Genomic DNA, 19,258 nt, shown 5'->3' with positions numbered 1-19,258 from the left:
CAGCAGGCTTTTTGAAGCTGTCTAGAAAAGTCAAGAAGCGGTTATGCTTTCGTGATGATAGCAGTAATACAATCTGCCCCTGGGTCATGGCCACTTATGGGAATTTAATCTGCTGATCCTTTGCATAGTTTTTTTCACAGACATGTAGATAGGGTTAGAAAAAAAACCTTTATCTACTGATTTGTCCTGGCAGTAAACTGTAAACTATGCTAATGGCGTTTGTTGGTTTTCAGAGTCTTTTGCATATTTCCTGTTTATTATTTACTTTTAGACTTTGAGGATAATAAAAAATACAAAGAGAGACAACCTCTATTTTTTTTTTATTAATTGGATATGTATAAACTATGAAGGAATGGCTGTGCAAAATCAGATGTCCTAGTGTTCTTTTGTCCCTATCCTTGGGGAAGTGGTCAAGTGGTTAAGGCTCTTCGTTACTGATTGGAAGGTCAGGGGTTCAAGCCTGAGTATTTCCAAGCTGACACTCTTGGGCCCCTGAGGAAGGTTCTTAACCCTCAGTGCTCCAGGGGCCATGTATCATGGCTGACCCTGCGCTCTGCCCCCAGCTTCCTCACATGAATGAGATATGCAAAGAATCATTTTCCCAGTGCTGTTATGTACAAGCGACAAGCATGAAGCATCTTTCTTTTTTTTTCTTTCTGGTTGCGTACGTTCGAACTGCTTTGTGAATTTATGAGGATGACACAATCATCACAAATGTTGAGCTCAGTAGCTCCTAGTTTTATAACAGAACTGTATAAGACTGTAGAAAGAACATTACTTATAATCTTATACTCCAGTACTTATGTTAGTTCTCACTCTCCAGTGTTCTGTACTGTTGAAAGATTTATGATCACACTCTTGATGTCACCCAAATGAGGATGGGTTCCCCTTTTGAGTCTGGTTCCTCTCAAGGTTTCTTCCTCATAACATCTTAGGGAGTTTTTCCTTGCCACTGTCGCCATGGCTGCTCATCAGGGATAAATGCACACCATTCACTTTGACTGTTGATTTCTGTAAAGCTGCTTTGAGACAATGTCTGTTGTGAAAAGCGCTATAGAAATAAACTTGACTTGACATAACACAGACCTTATCAGCTTGATATCATTTTGGGCAGTGTAAAGTCTGAACAAACTCTCAGCACTGAACAGCAGCCATAGAGAATTTAAACACTGTAGCCTCGTGTGTTTCCGAATGTCACTGAAAGGCTTACACAACGGCCGCACAGACAGGCACATGAGGGACAGCGGTAAGTGTGGAGGATGTGGTTTTGCCGTTTCTGTGAATGACACATGGTGCAACCCTAGACACATTACTGTCAAAGCATAAGTTTGCAAGCGGAATGTTGAGCTGCTGGACTCTGGCCATTTTTCATGCCCCAGAAGATTTCACATGCTGTTGTTTTAGTTGTGTATGCCCGAGCTGCTGCTAACACAGCAACCACAACAAAGCAGATACATTCTGTGGTTAGTAAACTAATGACAGATCGGCCCAATGAATCCACAACAATCTCTGGCGATTTTAATCATCTATCCCTCTTTTTTATGCTCAAGTTTCTCACAGTATGTGGAATGTAATGCAGGACAATAGGATATTTCATTATGCCAGTGCCAAGGAGGCATACAAGGGCGCTGCTCTGCCACCAGTTTCGTGCATTTTATCCGTACACACACGCTTGTTGGTCGACAGCTCGCTGTTAACATAAGGAGAGTGAGCAAATGAACTAAGGGAGCTGGGGGAGTCTGCATAATGGAAATAAGGAGAGGAAAATTGAGAATTAAACCACTGCTTTACTGATCACATAAATGCTGTGTAGACCAAGTGAGGACAGAAAACATAAAGCTGCATAGGCAAGGCTGTGAGGCCTCATGGAATCAGCCACAGGGTGCAGAAGACCTTTGCCAACAAATTATGTGGAATGTTAGAGCACCTGTTCTCTCCTTTTCTGAGCTCTGGAAGATTTTATATATAGTTCCAGTGTTGGGACCACTCTTAAAATCTACAGACCTGATGGACTTAATTCCAGCATTATAAAAAAAATTCACAGGATACTCTTAAAACAGCCTGGAGGTATTGTGGTCTGCCTTCCTGCCACATTGAACTGGTGTTCATGCTGCACCAACACAAGAGGACCCTGTCTGTAAGGGTCCAAAACTGTGTGTCAGAGATGGTAGACCATCATTGAGCAGCAGATCTTTCAAGTGTTTTCTCATGACTCTTTAATTATGGGTTGCATCCAGAATGCAGATGAATCAGATTACAAATGACTACAGGATTTTAATCTTTTGGTGCAGAGTTTGACAACTTGCAGCTTGACTTTCAGGCAAGTAACCATCTGGGGAGTGTAAGAGGAGACCTACAGGGATCTAGGGATCTACCTGAAATGCAGATTGAACTGGACAAGCACCACTATTACACAACAAGTGGAAAGGACAGAGCAGATTCTTCTTCTCACAAAGGCCCAGATACTTAAATGTGTGCAGCAAATGACTAATTAATTGTGACCAGTGTGGTTTGATTGTGTAGTAGCATCAGTTTTGGAGAAACTGAACACAACAATAACTTGAGCAGGCAAACCAGGTTCACTTAGATACTAACTCTAGATTGTAACTAATTATAAACAGTCTACTACAATGTCTCAAGACCACAGGCTGCATGACAATTTAGCATTTAAGCGCCTTTCACTGCACGCCTCAACAATGATGGAACCCAGAGAAGGGTAGGTTCCCTTTTGAGTCTGGATCCTCTCAAGGTTTTTTCCACATGCCATCTCAGGGAGTTTTTCCTTGCCACAGTCGCCATTGGATCGCTTTTTAGGGATAAACTTACAATTATAAGGAACAAATTTATAGCCACTAAACTTACAGTGCGTCTGGAAAATATTCACATTGCTTCACTTTTTCCACATTTTATGTTACAGCCTTATTCCAAAATGGATTAAATTTATCATTCTCCTCAAAATTCTACAAACAATACACCATAATGGCAAAGTGAAAGAAGTTTGTTTGAAGTCACACTGAGGATCTGTCCTGGCACCAGAACACTTAGCTCTGGTTAAGAAGGCACAACAACGCCTGTACTTCTTGAGAAGTCTCAAGAAAGCTTATCTGTCCCCAGGGATTTTAACGAGTTTCTACCGCTGCATCATCGAGAGCATCCTGACCAACTCCATCACTGTATAGTACAGAGACTCCACTTTGTGTGAACGTAAAGCCCTGCAAAGGGTGGTCAAAAGCGCCCAACGCATCACTGACACCCAACTACCTGCCATTGAACACCTTCACCACAGCAGATATCTTCGCAAAGCTCACGTTATCAAGGACTCTTCACATCCCAGTGATAACCTGTTTACCTTCCTTCCATCTTTATATCCTTACTGTTCATTCTGCCCAACATTACACATTCATGTATATATATATATATATATATATATATATATATATATATATATATATATATATATATATATATATATATATACATATAGTAGACTTGTTTATTCAGCTTGCACATTTTTTAAAATGCCATAATCCTATAACCTTCCACTTCTGCACATTTCTTTTTTAATGCCATAGCCTAAGAACCATTTACCTGTACTTATCAATGATGTCCACATGTCTCTGCACTGCTATAGCCTTTATATTTATTCACTGTACATATGCTAACATATATATCACATGCTGTAAATATGCTACATATTTATCTGCACTATTTGCACGATTGGTACTTTTTGCACTTCTGGTAGATGCCAATCAATCAATCAATCAATCAATCAATCAATTTCTCTCTCTCTCTTTCTCTCTCTCTCTCTCTCTCTCTCTCTCTCTCTCTCTCTCTCTCTCTCTCTCTATCTATACTCATAAATACTCTAACTCTTTGCCATTAAGCTCAGGTGCATCCTGTTTCCACTGATCATCCTTTTCTACAACTTGATTGGAGTCCACCTGTGTTAAATTCAGTTTGACATGATTTGGAAAGGCACACACCTCTCTATATGAAATTCCACAGTAAAGAGTGCATGTCAGAGCACAAACCAAGTCATGAAGTCCAAGGAATTGTCTGTAGACCTCCGAAACAGGATTGTATCAAGGCACAGATCTGGGGAAGGGAACAGACACATTTCTGCAGCATTGAAGGTCACAATGAGCACAGTGGCCTCTATGAAGAAATTCAGAAACACCAGGACTCTTCCTAGAGCGTAGCCGCCTGGCCAAATTGAGCGATCGGGGGAAGAAAGACCTTGGTCAGGAAGGTCACCAAGAATGGTGACTCAATGGTTTCTGTGGAGAGAGGAGAACCATCTAGAAGAAAACCATCTCTGCAGCACTCCACCAATCAGGCCTCTATAGTAGAGTAACCAGATGTAAGCCACCTCTCAGTAAAAGGCAAATAACAGCCCACCTCGAGCTTGACAAAAGGCACCTGACAGACCACGAGAAACAAAGATTAAACTTTTTGGCTGAATGCCAAGCATCATGTCTGGAGGAAACCAGGCACCGCTCATCACCTGGCCAATACCATCCCTACGGTGAAGAATGGTGGTGGCAGCATCATGCTGTGGGGATGTTTTTCAGCAGCAGGAACTGAAAGACTTGTCAGGATCGAGGGATAGGTGAATGCAGCAATGTATAGAGACATCCTTGATGAAAACCTGCTTCAGAGCGCTTTGGATTGACTGTTCATCTTCCAACAGAAGCGACCCCAACGACCCCAAACACACAGCCAAGATAACAAACTAGTGACAACGGGACGAGACTGTGAATGTCCTTGAGTGGCCCCAAAAACAGGCTGTAATTGGTGACAAAGGTGCTTCAAAAAATTATTGAACAAATGCTGTGATATTTATTTACGTGATTTTTATTTATTTATTATTTTTTTTTTTTATGAATTTGCAAAGATTTTAAGCAAACTTCTTTTACATTTCCATTATTGGGTATTGTTTGTAAAATTTTAAGGAAAAGAATTAATTTTAATCTATTTTGGAAAATGTGAAAAAAAGTGAAGCGCTGTGAATACTTTCTGGATTTAGTGTAGATGCCACTGAATCTGCTATGGGACAACTTCCATTGTTAAAAGAGCTAAACAAAGAAGAAAAAAAAGGAATTGATTTGAACTTTTTTCCTACGCACATTTAGCCCTTGGCTAATACCACTTTTTTTTTTCTGTTTCTGCTAGCTGTCATGGCCATCCTGGAAATCCCCAAATCCCCTCCACCACCACATCTGCTTAAGGTTCTGAGTTCTAATCCCAGCACCACCAACCTGCCACTGATGGGCCCTTGAGCAAGACCCTTAACAGTTCAGATTCATAAATGAAATACCTTTTGATATAGATCTCCAAAACGCCCCTAAATGTACATAGATCAGTTTTCATCCATGATTGTTGTTCTTTAATTACAGTGATGAATTAAGACACTTTAGAATCTGTTATATCACAATTTAGATGTAATACTGATAGTTCCTCTGCAATTTGAGTGTTTTCTGATCAAATATCTAAAACATATTCTTGTTTGTTCCATGATTATATTTTCTATCATCTAATTCCCTCATGCCTTCATGTGGTTTGGGAAGAGTTCATCAGGAAATGCACAACTCCCACTCCTTTCTTGCTCAAGGTTTCTGTGAGATTCCCATGGATTAAAGAAAAGCCATCCAGCTGTATTAACATGCCAGGTGCAGATCAGCTAAGCTATGTTTCTGAGAAAAACAAAGCACGGTATTTCCTCAAATTGGACAGCATTAGCCAATGATTATACGTGGACTAGGAAAAATACTTGACGTGTCGCTGTATTTCAAGTCTCTTGGCATGCTCGTTGCTTCTCCTCACTCACCTCTTCACGTCTTGGCTCAGATATCCTGTATGCTAGCTGCCAACGAGCTTACACATCACAGGTTATCAAATGAGAAGTTACATTGGTGGCTTTTGCCCTAATGCTTAGAAATATATAGTGATTAAAAGTAATTACCACACTAAAAGTACAGACAGACAGCCCCACTAACAAGACTAATCAAATACATAGTAAAGTCTGCTAGGAATGTGTACAATGGTTTTTCCTAATTGTTCCCATCATTACATATCCACATGGCTTGTGCTGTCATTAAGGGGCTTACTAATTATTTTTTAAATGCACTCAAATTATGATGGAGAACACAATGGTCAAACAGCCAGCACACTTAATCCTTTGACCTGCAGAGTAGAAATTTATGCGACATCAAGCCTTCAGAGAAGGAAAACAGACTTTCTGGTTCAAACCCCTGAGGCCACACTCTTGCCACCCTCTCTCCATTCATGATCTACCTCAATAAGTTAAAAACAGTGAGGTCAGCGTTTGATTAATCCCCCTTTTTCACAACCCATGTCTCTGGAGGACCAGGCAAATCACGTCTTGACTAGTTCTGCATGTCACCTGCCAAGGCATTGGTTTGAGATTGCCTCTGGGGGACCTTGAGCGGTTACATAAGCAATCAGGTTTAAGACTGGGCAGGTTATTCAGTACCTGTTTGCTGACAACCTGGACCTGAATGAAATGGGGTCACTCCAAATTGCCACCGGATCACTGTTTTGCCCCCTTTGGGGTTGAAGCAATCAGCCAAGTGATGACAGTAAGTCATGGAAAGACGTGGCAACGTGGGGCCTGTGTGGTTCATGGTTCAAATCACACAAGCTTGGGACCCGTATAACAACCTCTGCAAAGTTGTCACATAGGCTATACATCAGCTGGCCAGGAACTAATGGCTTCCATCCTCCTGATTGTGGTCTCTAATTAAAAATGAATTTAAATAATACTAACTCAAGCAGTAAGACAGGCGATTGGGAGTGTTTTTTTTTTAGATGAAATAAAGTTATCAGTTCCTGAAAAACAAGCAACTTTGGCACACACATTTATTTTGAACAAACAGCTTTAGCAAATATGTATCTGCTGCCAGGATCAATTATAAATCAATAGGTTTATAATTAATTGCTTTGAGAAAGATATCGCTCTTATTATCGTATCATTTAACAAACGTCTTACATGCATTTTTTTACTTTTTATCCAAATGCAACAGCAACATCAGCGGTCATACGAAATAATATAAATAGGATGATATATGCGAAGTCTGTAGTCTAACCTTCCAGAGCCCAGCAGTGTAGAGTCACACATCAGTAGCAGCCATGCTTCATCATCACACAGAGTGACACCCAATTAATAGAACCATCATTGGGCTAAAATATTTTAGCCTGCTTTAGTGACATCTTCATAATACGACATCAGCAGGGGGGTATCCGACTCATTCACATGTGTAATAAGCGTAAATTGGGCAGATTATTCATTCCGTTGTCACGTTTTCAACCTCAAAGTGTTTGGATAAGAAATATAAAGTTTCAACCGAAACACTATGTTAAAGCAGAGCACAATTCCAACAGACTTGTAAATTTACTAATTTACAAGGTTTTCTGGTATGAATAAAAATATACATTGTACCCAGCTACATATCTAATCTATTAAATGAGTTTCCAATTCATGGGATGAATCCTGTGGGCTCACCACCTGCAGGAGGGACCGTAAGGGACGGTGCTGTGAGGATTGGGCAGCAGTCGAAGGCGGGGGCCTACTTGGACTGCTGCCCCCGTGACCCGAATTACGGATAAGCGTGAAAAAATCGCTGGATGGATGGGATGAATGGTAAGCGGTAGCTCAGTGGATAAGATGTTGGATTTCGGATCGGAAAGTCATGAGTACAAATCCAATGCAGTGCACTTAACCCTCAATTGCTCAGCTGTATAACTGAGATAACTGTGAGTCACTCTGGATAAGAGCACCTGGCAAATGCCATAAATGTAATATAAATAAAAAAATTATAGTGTGAAAAATAAAGAAAATATAAAAAAATGTAAATGTTATAGTGAAAATTATAAGGAAGGAAAGAAAAGGTGAGATAAGATGAGATATTTTATTGTCATTGTAAAGACAACAAATTTCAGTTTGGCGGATTGTCAGACAACAACTTCCTCTTCTTCTTTTTTCGGCTGCTCCCATTAGAGGTCGGCACAGCGGATCATCCATCTCCATAACCACCTGTCCTCTACATCTGCCTCTTTCAAACCAACTACCTGCATGTCTTCCCTCACCACATCCATAAACCTCCTACATGGTCTTCCTCTTTTCCTCCTTCCTGGTGTCTCCATCCTCAGCATTCTCCTACCGATATACCCCATGTCCAAACAATCTCAATCTGGCCTCCCTCACCTTGTCTCCAAAACGTCCTACATGCGATGTCCCTTTAATTAGCTAATTTCTAATCCTGTCCATCGTCGTCACTCCCAACGAAAACCTTAACATCTTCAGCTCTGCTACCTCCAGCTCCACCTCCTGTCTTTTACTCAATGCCACTGTCTCTAAACCATACAACATCTCAGGTCTCACCACAGTCCTATAAACTTTCCCTTTCACTCTTACAGATACTCTTCTATCACAAATTACTTCTGCTATCACTCTTCTCCACCCACTTCACCCTGCCTGCACTTTTTTCTTTACTTCTCTAACACACTCTCCATTACTTTGCACTGTTGACCCCACTCCACCACAACAACAATGGCATTTAAAAATCTAACTCAAAGGAATTTAAATAAAAAAAATTAAAGAAAGAAAAATAGACAATGCATAAACAGAGTAGTCTGTAAAACATATACAAGATGTGCTCTGAGATGTATAATAAAACTAGGAAACGATATACCATAGATGTTATAAGATTTTATTCCTTACGTCTAATAAACCAGTTGACACTGATATTATCTCATAACAAGAACCACATTTCTGTCCAACTAAATTGCGGCTTCCTTACTGTAATACGGTTGCTCCTTGCCTCTGCAAAAATGTCCCTCAGGTTATAAATTACATACAGGGTTTTATAAAAGAATGAAGTCACACATACATAAGGATTGAACAATATCAGAATCTGCTTCTTACCTCACCTTGACTTGACTTGTATAAAGCCAGACTATTTGTATGCTTTTTTCCCCCCTTATGTTGCTGTGAAATGTATATCAGAATATCATAATGCACAATTTGCATGTTTTTAAATCAAATAAGGCCGGGCTAAGTCTGATATGCATCTGATGAAAGCGTGGACGCATCTGAGGCTGGTTATAATTAAAAGGCGTTGTGATGCAGTGTACGAGGTCTTACTATGGTGTAATGTTATGGTGTTAGGTGGTAATCAAAGATAAGCAAACGAGCAAACTACATTGTCGAACACCTATAAATGATAGATGGCTTTTTTTTAATCCTGTGTTACAATCTAACTAACACAACGCCAGTTTTGGAATTTGTTCCGCATTTGCATTGGCTTTTGGGAAGCATTTTGTATGGCCAACTGTGGCTTGGAGAGACAAGTGGTCTCTCAGTGGTTAAGGCATTGGATTACTAATCAGCAGGTTGTGAGTTCAAATCCCAGCACAACCAAATAGAGCATGCTTGGCCTTTGAGTAACCCTAAACCATAAACCCCTAATTGTAAAAAATTAGATATATTAAGGGACTAAGGATATTGGCCAAATGCCTTAAATGTAAATGAGTTTCATTTACTGTTCTATAAAATGTGGATACAATGAGTCTCTGAAATCCTAAAGTGGTTCGAGTAAATAAGAGGATAAAATCCAGTTTTCGATTTGGCAGGCTCTTTTGTTAAAGTGGCAAACTTAATTTAGGAGTCATAATTATACTTTACATATTAAAATGTTTCAACTTAGGAACACTTTGTACCCTTTCACCCTAAACCGAGGTGGTCAATCAAGAACTTCATACAGCGTAAGGCAAGATAGAAGTGCTAAAAATGAGAGAACAACCTTTATATGAGTCAGATATACATTGTAAAGCCTCAACAAGTGACTCCCTGTACGCCCATTTAGAAGACATTTAGAAGATGCCCTCATCCACTTACATTTACCTTATTTAAACATCTAAGCAGCTATGGGGTTAAGGGCCTTGCTTAAGGGCCCAGGAGTGGAAGCTTGGTGTGGCTGGGCTTCGAACTGGCAACCTTCTTGATCCAAAGTCCAATGCCTTAACCACCAAGCTACCACCTCCCCCCGCTATTGCAAGCTTACATTATATCTGCTGCTGTACTTGGTTGCAGATACAAAAATCTTAATACCTGAAAATTATATCCGGCTAAAGCCTCAAACTTATTTGATTGGCTATTGATAATCTAATGGTTGTGAAAAATGTGTTTAAAAATACAAGATGCAACTGATCATTTATGCGAAACACACAATTTGTAGTGTTAGGTTTAGATTAGGAATTTTCAGTTTAGATTCGAAATCTGGCACATAGGTTACATAGGATTTATATATATATATATATATATATATATATATATATATATATATATATATATATATATATATATATATATATATATATATACATACATACATATACAGTACAGACCAAAAGTTTGCACACACCTTCTTATTCAAAGAGTTTTCTTAATTTTCCTGACTATGAAAATTGTAGAGTCACACTGAAGGCATCAAGTGCTATTTAACCAAGAAGGAGAGTGATGGGGTGCTGCGCCAGATGACCTGGCCTCCACAGTCACCGGACCTGAACCCAATCGAGATGGTTTAGGGGTGAGCTGGACCGCAGAGTGAAGGCAAAAGGGGCAAAAAGTGCCAAGCATCTCTCGGGGAACTCCTTCAAGACTGTTGGAAGACCATTTCAGGTGACTACCTCTTGAAGCTCATCAAGAGAATGCCAAGAGTGTGCAAAGCATTAATCAAAGCAAAAGGTGGCTACTTTGAAGAACCTAGAATATGACATTTTCCAGTTGTTTCACACTTTTTTGTTATGTATATAATTCCATGTATAATTCCACATGTGTTAATTCATAGTTTTGATGCCTTCAGTGTGAATCTACAATTTTCATACTCATGAAAATAAAGAAAACTCTTTGAATGAGAAGGTGTGTCCAAACTTTTGGTCTGTACTGTATATATATATATATATATATATATATATATATATATATATATATATATATATATATATATATAAAATCCATAGTTGAAAAAAGGAATCGGTTACTCACAACCCTGCTTTAGACTAGCAACAGGCATCTCTGTCTCCCACAAAAGCAGAAAAAGAAAAATGACCCTGAGGAAAAAAAATAATTAAACAACATAAAATGAGTGCTGTAAATCACTTCAATTTAACTGTCCACCATCCACAATTTAATGAGGTCTCATGGGCTGCGTCTGCATGATTTTATAATGAGAGGGAGCTTGGGAATTAGGCTGCAATTGTAACCTTCACATAAATGAGAAGCAAGCTAAAAATAAATACAGAACTATTTGCATGCATTTCAGCACTTACCAGGAAAGACATATCCACAATCGTGAACCGGTGTCACATCCTCTCACCGCAGACACGACGAAACGGAAACGCGTGGCCACGTTTGTTTAAGCATGTTTTTCTATGTGGTTCACGAGACCACTTTAGATGCAATCTATCCATTCCTGTTTCCACAGTGGTGTCTAGGTCTGAAACAAACCTAAAGGTGCTGTGTGTAATGTTTGAAGTGTTTTATATTTCAATTATAACTACACTATATGGACAAAAGTCTTGGGACACCTGACTTTTCCAGCCATGTGTGGTTCTTCCTTACACTGTTACCACCTAGATGGAGGCACACAATTGTAACTTTGGATATGATAGAATTACATTTTCCTTTTACTTGAATTAGGAGACTTAAACCTTCTCCAGCATGAAAATGCTTCTGTGCACAAATCCAGCTCTATGAAGATATGCTTTACATGGGTTTGAATAAAGATCTTGATTTTCTCTAATAGATCAATGACCTTAACCCTATTGAACGCCTTTGGGATGAACTGGAACACTGAGGCCTCACCTCACCTCAACCAACATCAGTATCTGATTTTATTAACACCCTTGTGGCAAAAAAAAGCACCAACCTCTACAAGCACACTCCAAAATGTAGTGGAACATCTCAGAAGAGTGGAGGTTATTAAAACACCAAACGGGGACTAAATGTGGGATGGGATGATCAAGAGTCATATACAAATCTTATGTTTGGGTGTCCACAAACTCTTGTTAATATAGTGTATACTATTACCTGTAAAATAAACCAATTCACAACACTGCAGTGTAATAAAGTTCTGGCCTCATGTGCTTCCAACTGAACGAACTTGTAACTCTTCTTCCCAGAAGAGTGGAGGGAATTATAATAACAAATTGGTACTAAATGTGAAATGTGATGCTCAAAAAGCACATGCCATACAGTGTGTGTGTGTGTGTGTCTGTGTGTGTAGGAATTTAAAAAAGCTAGAGGTGTTCGGCCATGAATTAAGCAAAGCCAGCATTTTGGGTGTGTGTATGTGTGGGTATAAATTCTGAAAGATATAAATTCAGAAGAGTCCGTATATCCAGCAGTGTATACACTCAGAAAAGTCATTTTGTGTGTGTGTGTGTGTGTGTGTGTGTGTGTGTGTGTGTGTGTGTGTGTGTGTATGAGTCCGAATATCCAGCAGGGTGTAAAAATTCAGAAAAGTCATTATTGTGTGTGTGTGTGTGTGTGTGTGTGTGTGTGTGTGTGTGTGTGTGAGTCCGAATATCCAGCAGGGTGTAAAAATTCAGAAAAGTCATTATTGTGTGTGTGTGTGTGTGTGTGTGTGTGTGTGTGTGTGTGTGTGTGTGTGTGTGTGAGTCCGAATATCCAGCAGGGTGTAAAAATTCAGAAAAGTCATTATTGTGTGTGTGTGTGTGTGTGTGTGTGTGTGTGTGTGTGTGTGTGTGTGTGTGTGTATATATATATGCGTGTGTGAATTCTGAACAGCCCGCAGTGTGTGTATATGCATGTGTGCATTCAGAACAGCCCGCAGTGTGCGTGTATATATGTGTGTGAATTCTGAACAGCCCGCAGTGTGTGTATATGCATGTGTGCATTCAGAACAGCCCGCAGTGTGCGTGTATATGTGTGTGAATTCAGAACAGCCAGTAGTGTGTGTGTGTATGCGTGTGTGTGAATTTAGAACAGCCCACAGTGTGTGTGTGTGTGTGTGTGTGTGTGTATGCGTGTGTGAATTCAGAACAGGCTGCAGTGTGTGTATATGCATGTGTGAATTCTGAACAGCCCGCAGTGTGTGTATATGCGTGTGTGCATCCAGAACAGCCCACAGTGTGTGTGTATATGAGTGTGTGAATTTAGAACAGGCCGCAGTGTGTGTATATGAGTGTGCATGAATTCAGAACAGCCGCATTGTGGGTGTATATGAGTGTGCGTGAATTTAGAACAGCCGCAGTGTGTGTGTGTGTATGTGTGTGTGTGAATTTAGAACAGCCCACAGTGTGTGTGTGTGTATGCGTGTGTGAATTCAGAACAGGCTGCAGTGTGTGTATATGCATGTGTGAATTCTGAACAGCCCGCAGTGTGTGTATATGCGTGTGTGCATCCAGAACAGCCCACAGTGTGTGTGTATATGAGTGTGTGAATTTAGAACAGGCCGCAGTGTGTGTGTATATGCATGTGTGAATTCAGAACAGGCCGCAGTGTGTGTGTATATGAGTGTGTGTGAATTTAGAACAGGCCACAGTGTGTGTGTGTGTATATGCGTGTGTGAATTCAGAACAGGCCGCAGTGGGGGTGTATATGCGTGCGTGTGAATTCAGAACAGCCCACAGTGTGTGTGTATATGCGTGTGTGAATTTAAAACAGGCCGCAGTGTGTGTGTGTGTATATGCGTGTGTGTGAATTTAAAACAGCCCACAGTGTGTGTGTATATGCGTGTGTGTGAATTCAGAACAGCCCACAGTGTGTGTATATGCGTGTGTGTGAATTCAGAACAGCCCACAGTGTGTGTATATGCGTGTGTGAATTCTGAACAGCCCGCAGTGTGTGTATATGCGTGTGTGTGAAATCAGAACAGGCCGCAGTGTGTGTGTATATGCGTGTGTGTGAATTCAGAACAGCCCACAGTGTGTGTGTGTATGCGCGTGTGTGAATTTAGAACAGCCCGCAGTGTGTGTGTGTGTATGCGTGTGTGCATTCAGAACAGGCTGCAGTGTGTGTATATATATGCATGTGTGAATTCTGAACAGCCCGCAGTGTGTGTATATGCGTGTGTGTGAATTCAGAACAGCCCGCAGTGTGTGTATATGCGTGTGTGTGGATTCAGAACAGCCCGCAGTGTGTGTATATGCGTGTGTGCATCCAAGACAGCCCACAGTGTGTGTGTATATGAGTGTGTGAATTTAGAACAGGCCGCAGTGTGTGTGTATATGCGTGCGTGTGAATTCAGAACAGCCCACAGTGTGTGTGTATATGAGTGTGTGAATTTAGAACAGGCCGCAGTGTGTGTGTATATGAGTGTGTGAATTTAGAACAGGCCGCAGTGTGTGTGTATATGCGTGCGTGTGAATTCAGAACAGCCCACAGTGTGTGTGTATATGCATGTGTGTGAATTCAGAACAGCCCACAGTTTGTGTGTATATGCGTGTGTGTGAATTCAGAACAGCCCACAGTGTGTGTGTGTATATGAGTGTGTGAATTTAGAACAGGCCGCAGTGTGTGTGTATATGCGTGTGTGCATCCAGAACAGCCCACAGTGTGTGTGTATATATATATGAGTGTGTGAATTTAGAACAGGCCGCAGTGTGTGTGTATATGCGTGTGTGTGAATTCAGAACAGCCCACAGTGTGTGTGTATATGCGTGTGAGTAAATTCAGAACAGCCCGTAGTGTGTGTGAGGTTGAACAAGCTGTCTAGCCAGGAGTGTAAAGTATTGCTAGCTATATGCTGCTTACCTTAATCCAGAAAATCCCTTGAAATGACTGTTCCTAATCAACATTCCTCTTTATTATTACATGATGCCTTATAAATGATTAATTATCCTTTAAACCTGGAATTTGATGGTCGTTCCTGTTTAATCTCCTGCAACTGAACAAACCCCATCACACATCATATAGCCTGCAGTGTCAGCTCCATCACCACACGCAATTTACTGTCTTCCTGCTCCGACCTGACGACTAGACAAATTCTTGTCGAACCCATGAAAAATCTGTAAAAAGGCAAGTAAATTTGATTTCCATTTCTTAGCTCCCAACACTTCCTTACCCCTTGTTAAAAGCAATTGTGAAAGAAAAAAAGAACAACAAAAAACGCAAAATGGAAGGATTTCTCCGAATCTGTTCATTAGAGGGTAAGAAAAATGTGTAGGGAAAAAAAAAATGTGAGTTCCCACAGGCATGTAATATAAGGTCTTTGTGGTGGTAAAGCCACCATGGGGCGCCTTTACTATTTACCATAAATTGCTACACTTTTACCCCGTCCATACACCACAACTACATGCCTGAGGCTTAACCTCGAATTACATCAAATTTTAGTACTGCGATTAAGTAAAAAAAAAAGAAAGATAAAAAAAACTGTGAAATACACAACTACCAATATGCGGATTTCAGAGGCTGAAACTGAAACCGTGATCTGTCTTTGCTTGCCGAGTGCAACTTGGCCATGGGTTTATTGGTGTGTGACACGTGAAAGCTGTCTTCTGCCAGCCAATATAGTGACTACGCCAAGCCACTCCAAATTAGTGTGGTAACAGAATAATTTTTTTAAATAAGACTTGAATACTGTGAATACGACATGAAATTCAAGCGGGCCCGTCACAAAAACGCTAACATGAGAACGGAAAAGCATTAGGGTGATAGCGGGACGTCTATTTATCGACGCCTCTGAGAACGATTTCTCGCTGCTTTCTGAATATCGTGCTGCTGATTCTCACAAGCAGGCATGCCCACCCACTTTGACTCGCCCCGACGTGCTGGTTCTGTGTAGGCTTTTAGTTAAATAAATAGGATGTGCATGACTTTACATTAAGTAAATACAGTGAAAAGGAAAAAAAAAGGTTTTCCATATATCCACTACAAATTTACACATGTATTTAGTCTTAAGATATATGAATATGAACACAAATTGCAGATTCAAAACATATGCAACAGTACTGATGCTGTAAAAAATACATGTAAATGTTACAACCCTAATTCCGATTAAGTTGGGACAATGCGCAAACTGTAAATAACAGTATGCAATGATTTGCAAATCTTATAAATCCACGTTTTATTCACAAAAAACAACAATAAAATACATATCAAATGTTGAAAATGAGAATATATACAGTACCATTTTAAGGAAAAGATGAGGTCATTTTGAATTTGATTGCTTTTCTTTAAAAAGTTGGGACGGAGCAAAGTTTACCACTATGTAGCATCACGACTTCTGTCCATATGCATCTGGGAACTGAGTAGAGCAGTTTGTGACTAGGTAGCATCAGGGTTCTGGAGGAACGTCGTTTCATTCATTGTGACCTGCACCAGCTATATATGGATGAAATGACAATAAAAGCTTCTTGACTCTTGACGTAACTTGACTAATGGCAGAATTCTAGCTGCTCAACACTTCTGGGTGTCCTTTGTTGTATTTTTTGTTTCATGATGTACCCAATATTTTCAAATGTTGAAAGGTCTAAACTGCAGACAGGCCAGTTTAGCACCCAGACTCTTCTACTATGAAGTCATAAAATTGTAATAGATGCAGTAAATAATTTAATATAAATAAATACATCTCAACAATTTACAGAGTTAGCATTGCCACTGTATTAGCATTGTCTTGCTTAAATACGCAAGGACTTCCCTAAAAAAGACGTTTGGATGCATTGGTTGCTCTAGAACCTGAATATATTGTTCAGCATTAATGGAGCTTTTCCAGTTGTACTAATACACTCCCATATCATCAGAGATGTAGCTTTTAAACCGAGCACTGATAACAAGCTTGATGGTCCCTCTCTTCTTTAGTCTGGAGGACACAGTGTCCATGGGATCCAAAAAGAAATTACAATTTAGATTCATCTGACCACAGAACAGTTTTCCAATTTGCCTCACAATATTTTAAATGAACTTTGGCCCAGAGGGGATGGCAGCGTTCCTGGATCATTTTCACGTATGCTTTCTAGTTTTTATGATAAAGATTTAACACTGTGTTCACAGACAGTGATTTCTGGAGGTGTTAATAAACCCATGCAGTGATTTCCATTACAGAATTACCTCATTACCACATTTCCTCATTTGGCATGTTTTCTATGTTCTAATGTGAATAAAAAATGGGGTTATGAGATTTGCTAATTATTGCATTCTGTTTTTATTTTCATTTTACACAGCGTCCCAACTTTTTAAGACTTAGGGTTGTACATGAACAACCAAAAATATTACGTTCTCATGCACAACACACCACTATAAAAGAGCAGCATTAATAAAGATAAAAGAGGTTTCTAAAGTTCTTATTAAAGAACACTCAAGTTACACTTGAATTGCAGAGACATAACAAGAAAGCATCCCTGTCGGTTTAAATGGTACGATAATATGTACATGGAACAACATCTAACCATCCCTGGACAGGTCTGCCCAGCAAGATTTCACAATAATCTCAATACATCTCAATAATGATAAGAAACCCAGCAGTCTGTAGAAAAGAGTTGCATGACAATTTCCTAAATCTACATCTCAAAAATAAAAAAAATAAAAAACAAAGTAAAGGTGACTGCATGTTATTGAAATCTTCATGAAAGATTTTGAAATTGCAGCCCTGTACTTGGTAAGTAAAAGTAAAAGTACTAAGTAAAAGTACTAACCTCCTGCTAAAATATGACCCCAGTAAAAGGAAATGTACTCTTCTTATATTTCTACTTGAGTACTCACTTTTAAATGGACCTGAGTATCAAACAAGTATCCAACAAGAGTGCAATTTCTGGCACATTACACTTTCTTACAGGGAAATTTTATATCAATTTTCTATCGTTACAGACGCAGCAGAAACTCTCGCCAGAACCGTGAGGTTATACTACTCATTTAAAATAATACACATATTCAAAGTAGTGAGGATCAAGTAAAAAGTAATATATTGCATGTTAAATTGTAGTAAATTACATACTTCTCGAAGATGAAAATACTCAGATAAAGTACAAATACTTTAAAAAGTAGGAATTTCCTTTTGTTCCAGTCCACAATTGTAAAATTGTTTGTCTATTAGAGGAAGCCTTATAACAGTCAGGAACTAGAAATGATTTGATAAGAGGAATGAGTCAAAATTGCACTACAAAGCTTCTTAAACTGGTAAATTAGAATCAACAGCTTTGCAAAAAAAAAAAATTATAAAAAAGGATTAATTAATTCAATTAAAGTCACATAAAAAGCCACACGGTCACAAAGCAATATTTCTCCACACATAGAAATCAAATACACATAAACAAATGCATTCTGCACATCTGTACATTGATACTACCGTAATTGATGGGTATATTTGGTTCTATTCAATGAACTCAATTGTTGATATGCTAAAAATTCTGTTTATTCCTCAACATCCAGAGAGTCTTCAGTGTCAACTCTTTGTTACAATCATTAAATTCCCCTATGTTTTAAACCACATCAGGATGTGCTGTTACAGGAACATGAGCAACATCTTTAGCATGGTAATTGTAACAGTAACTACATTGAATCTATTATTCTTTTACGTAGAACCTATGGATTTTTTTATTGTACCACACTGAAATATCACCCATTTAAGCTATTTTGTACCTGTTGAAAAAAAAGGAAGAAATACCTGTAATAGAACAGTAGACGATTTGCGGAGCTGCTTCGCTCATATTCTTATAGCCGAGTCCCATCTCATCCAGTTTACCAGGAAGATAGTTTTCCACCAGTATATCACAACTTTTGGCTAACTGTGACATTCATGAAAACAGCAAAACTAATACATGTTGGAGTTCAACCATGAATAACGTCTCTGGGTTTAGAATTTAAATATTCAATCAATACTAGAAACATTTTTTCACAATCATGTTTATGACACTTTCATACCATCAGATATTTACCTCAGTTATCAGTTTTGCCCCCTTCGGATCTTTAAGATTAACAGCAATGCTCTAGAAGAAATGGATGAGAAATTTTGTGTAAAAGAGTGCATGATTTTCTAGTGAAAGATTCGATGAAATGGTGTGAAAACGTGAAACCTGACCATCACACCCATATTTTCTAGTGGAACAATTTTAGACTATGAGTTTAAGGGCCTCGCTCAGGGGCCCAGAAGTGGCAGCTTGGTGTGGCTGGGATTTTATCCAAAGTCCAGTACACACAGAAACTATTTAATTCCGAGTCTGTGGCAACATTTTATGGAAGAACCACATACGAGTGTGAAGGGCAAGGGAGCAAATATTT

General features: G+C 39.4%; 1 protein-coding gene across 1 annotated transcript in view; it reads right to left on the bottom strand.

Annotated features, from left to right (window-relative positions):
• sugct (succinyl-CoA:glutarate-CoA transferase) overlaps window positions 1-19,258 on the bottom strand; it is a 133,519-nt gene that overhangs the window by 109,271 nt on the left and 4,990 nt on the right. The window contains exons 5-6 of the mRNA XM_083547367.1: window positions 18,916-18,966; window positions 18,645-18,765 (exon numbers count right to left, since the gene is read on the bottom strand). Of these exons, the coding sequence (XP_083403493.1) occupies window positions 18,645-18,765; window positions 18,916-18,966 (172 nt within the window). The remainder of the gene's footprint in view (window positions 1-18,644; window positions 18,766-18,915; window positions 18,967-19,258) is intronic.

Source organism: Silurus aristotelis, assembly GCF_946808225.1.
Source record: "Silurus aristotelis genome assembly, chromosome: 1".
NCBI classification, from domain to species: domain Eukaryota; kingdom Metazoa; phylum Chordata; class Actinopteri; order Siluriformes; family Siluridae; genus Silurus; species Silurus aristotelis.
The sequence above is the reverse complement of the archived record's forward strand: the minus strand, read 5'-3'. Positions and strand labels throughout refer to the sequence as shown.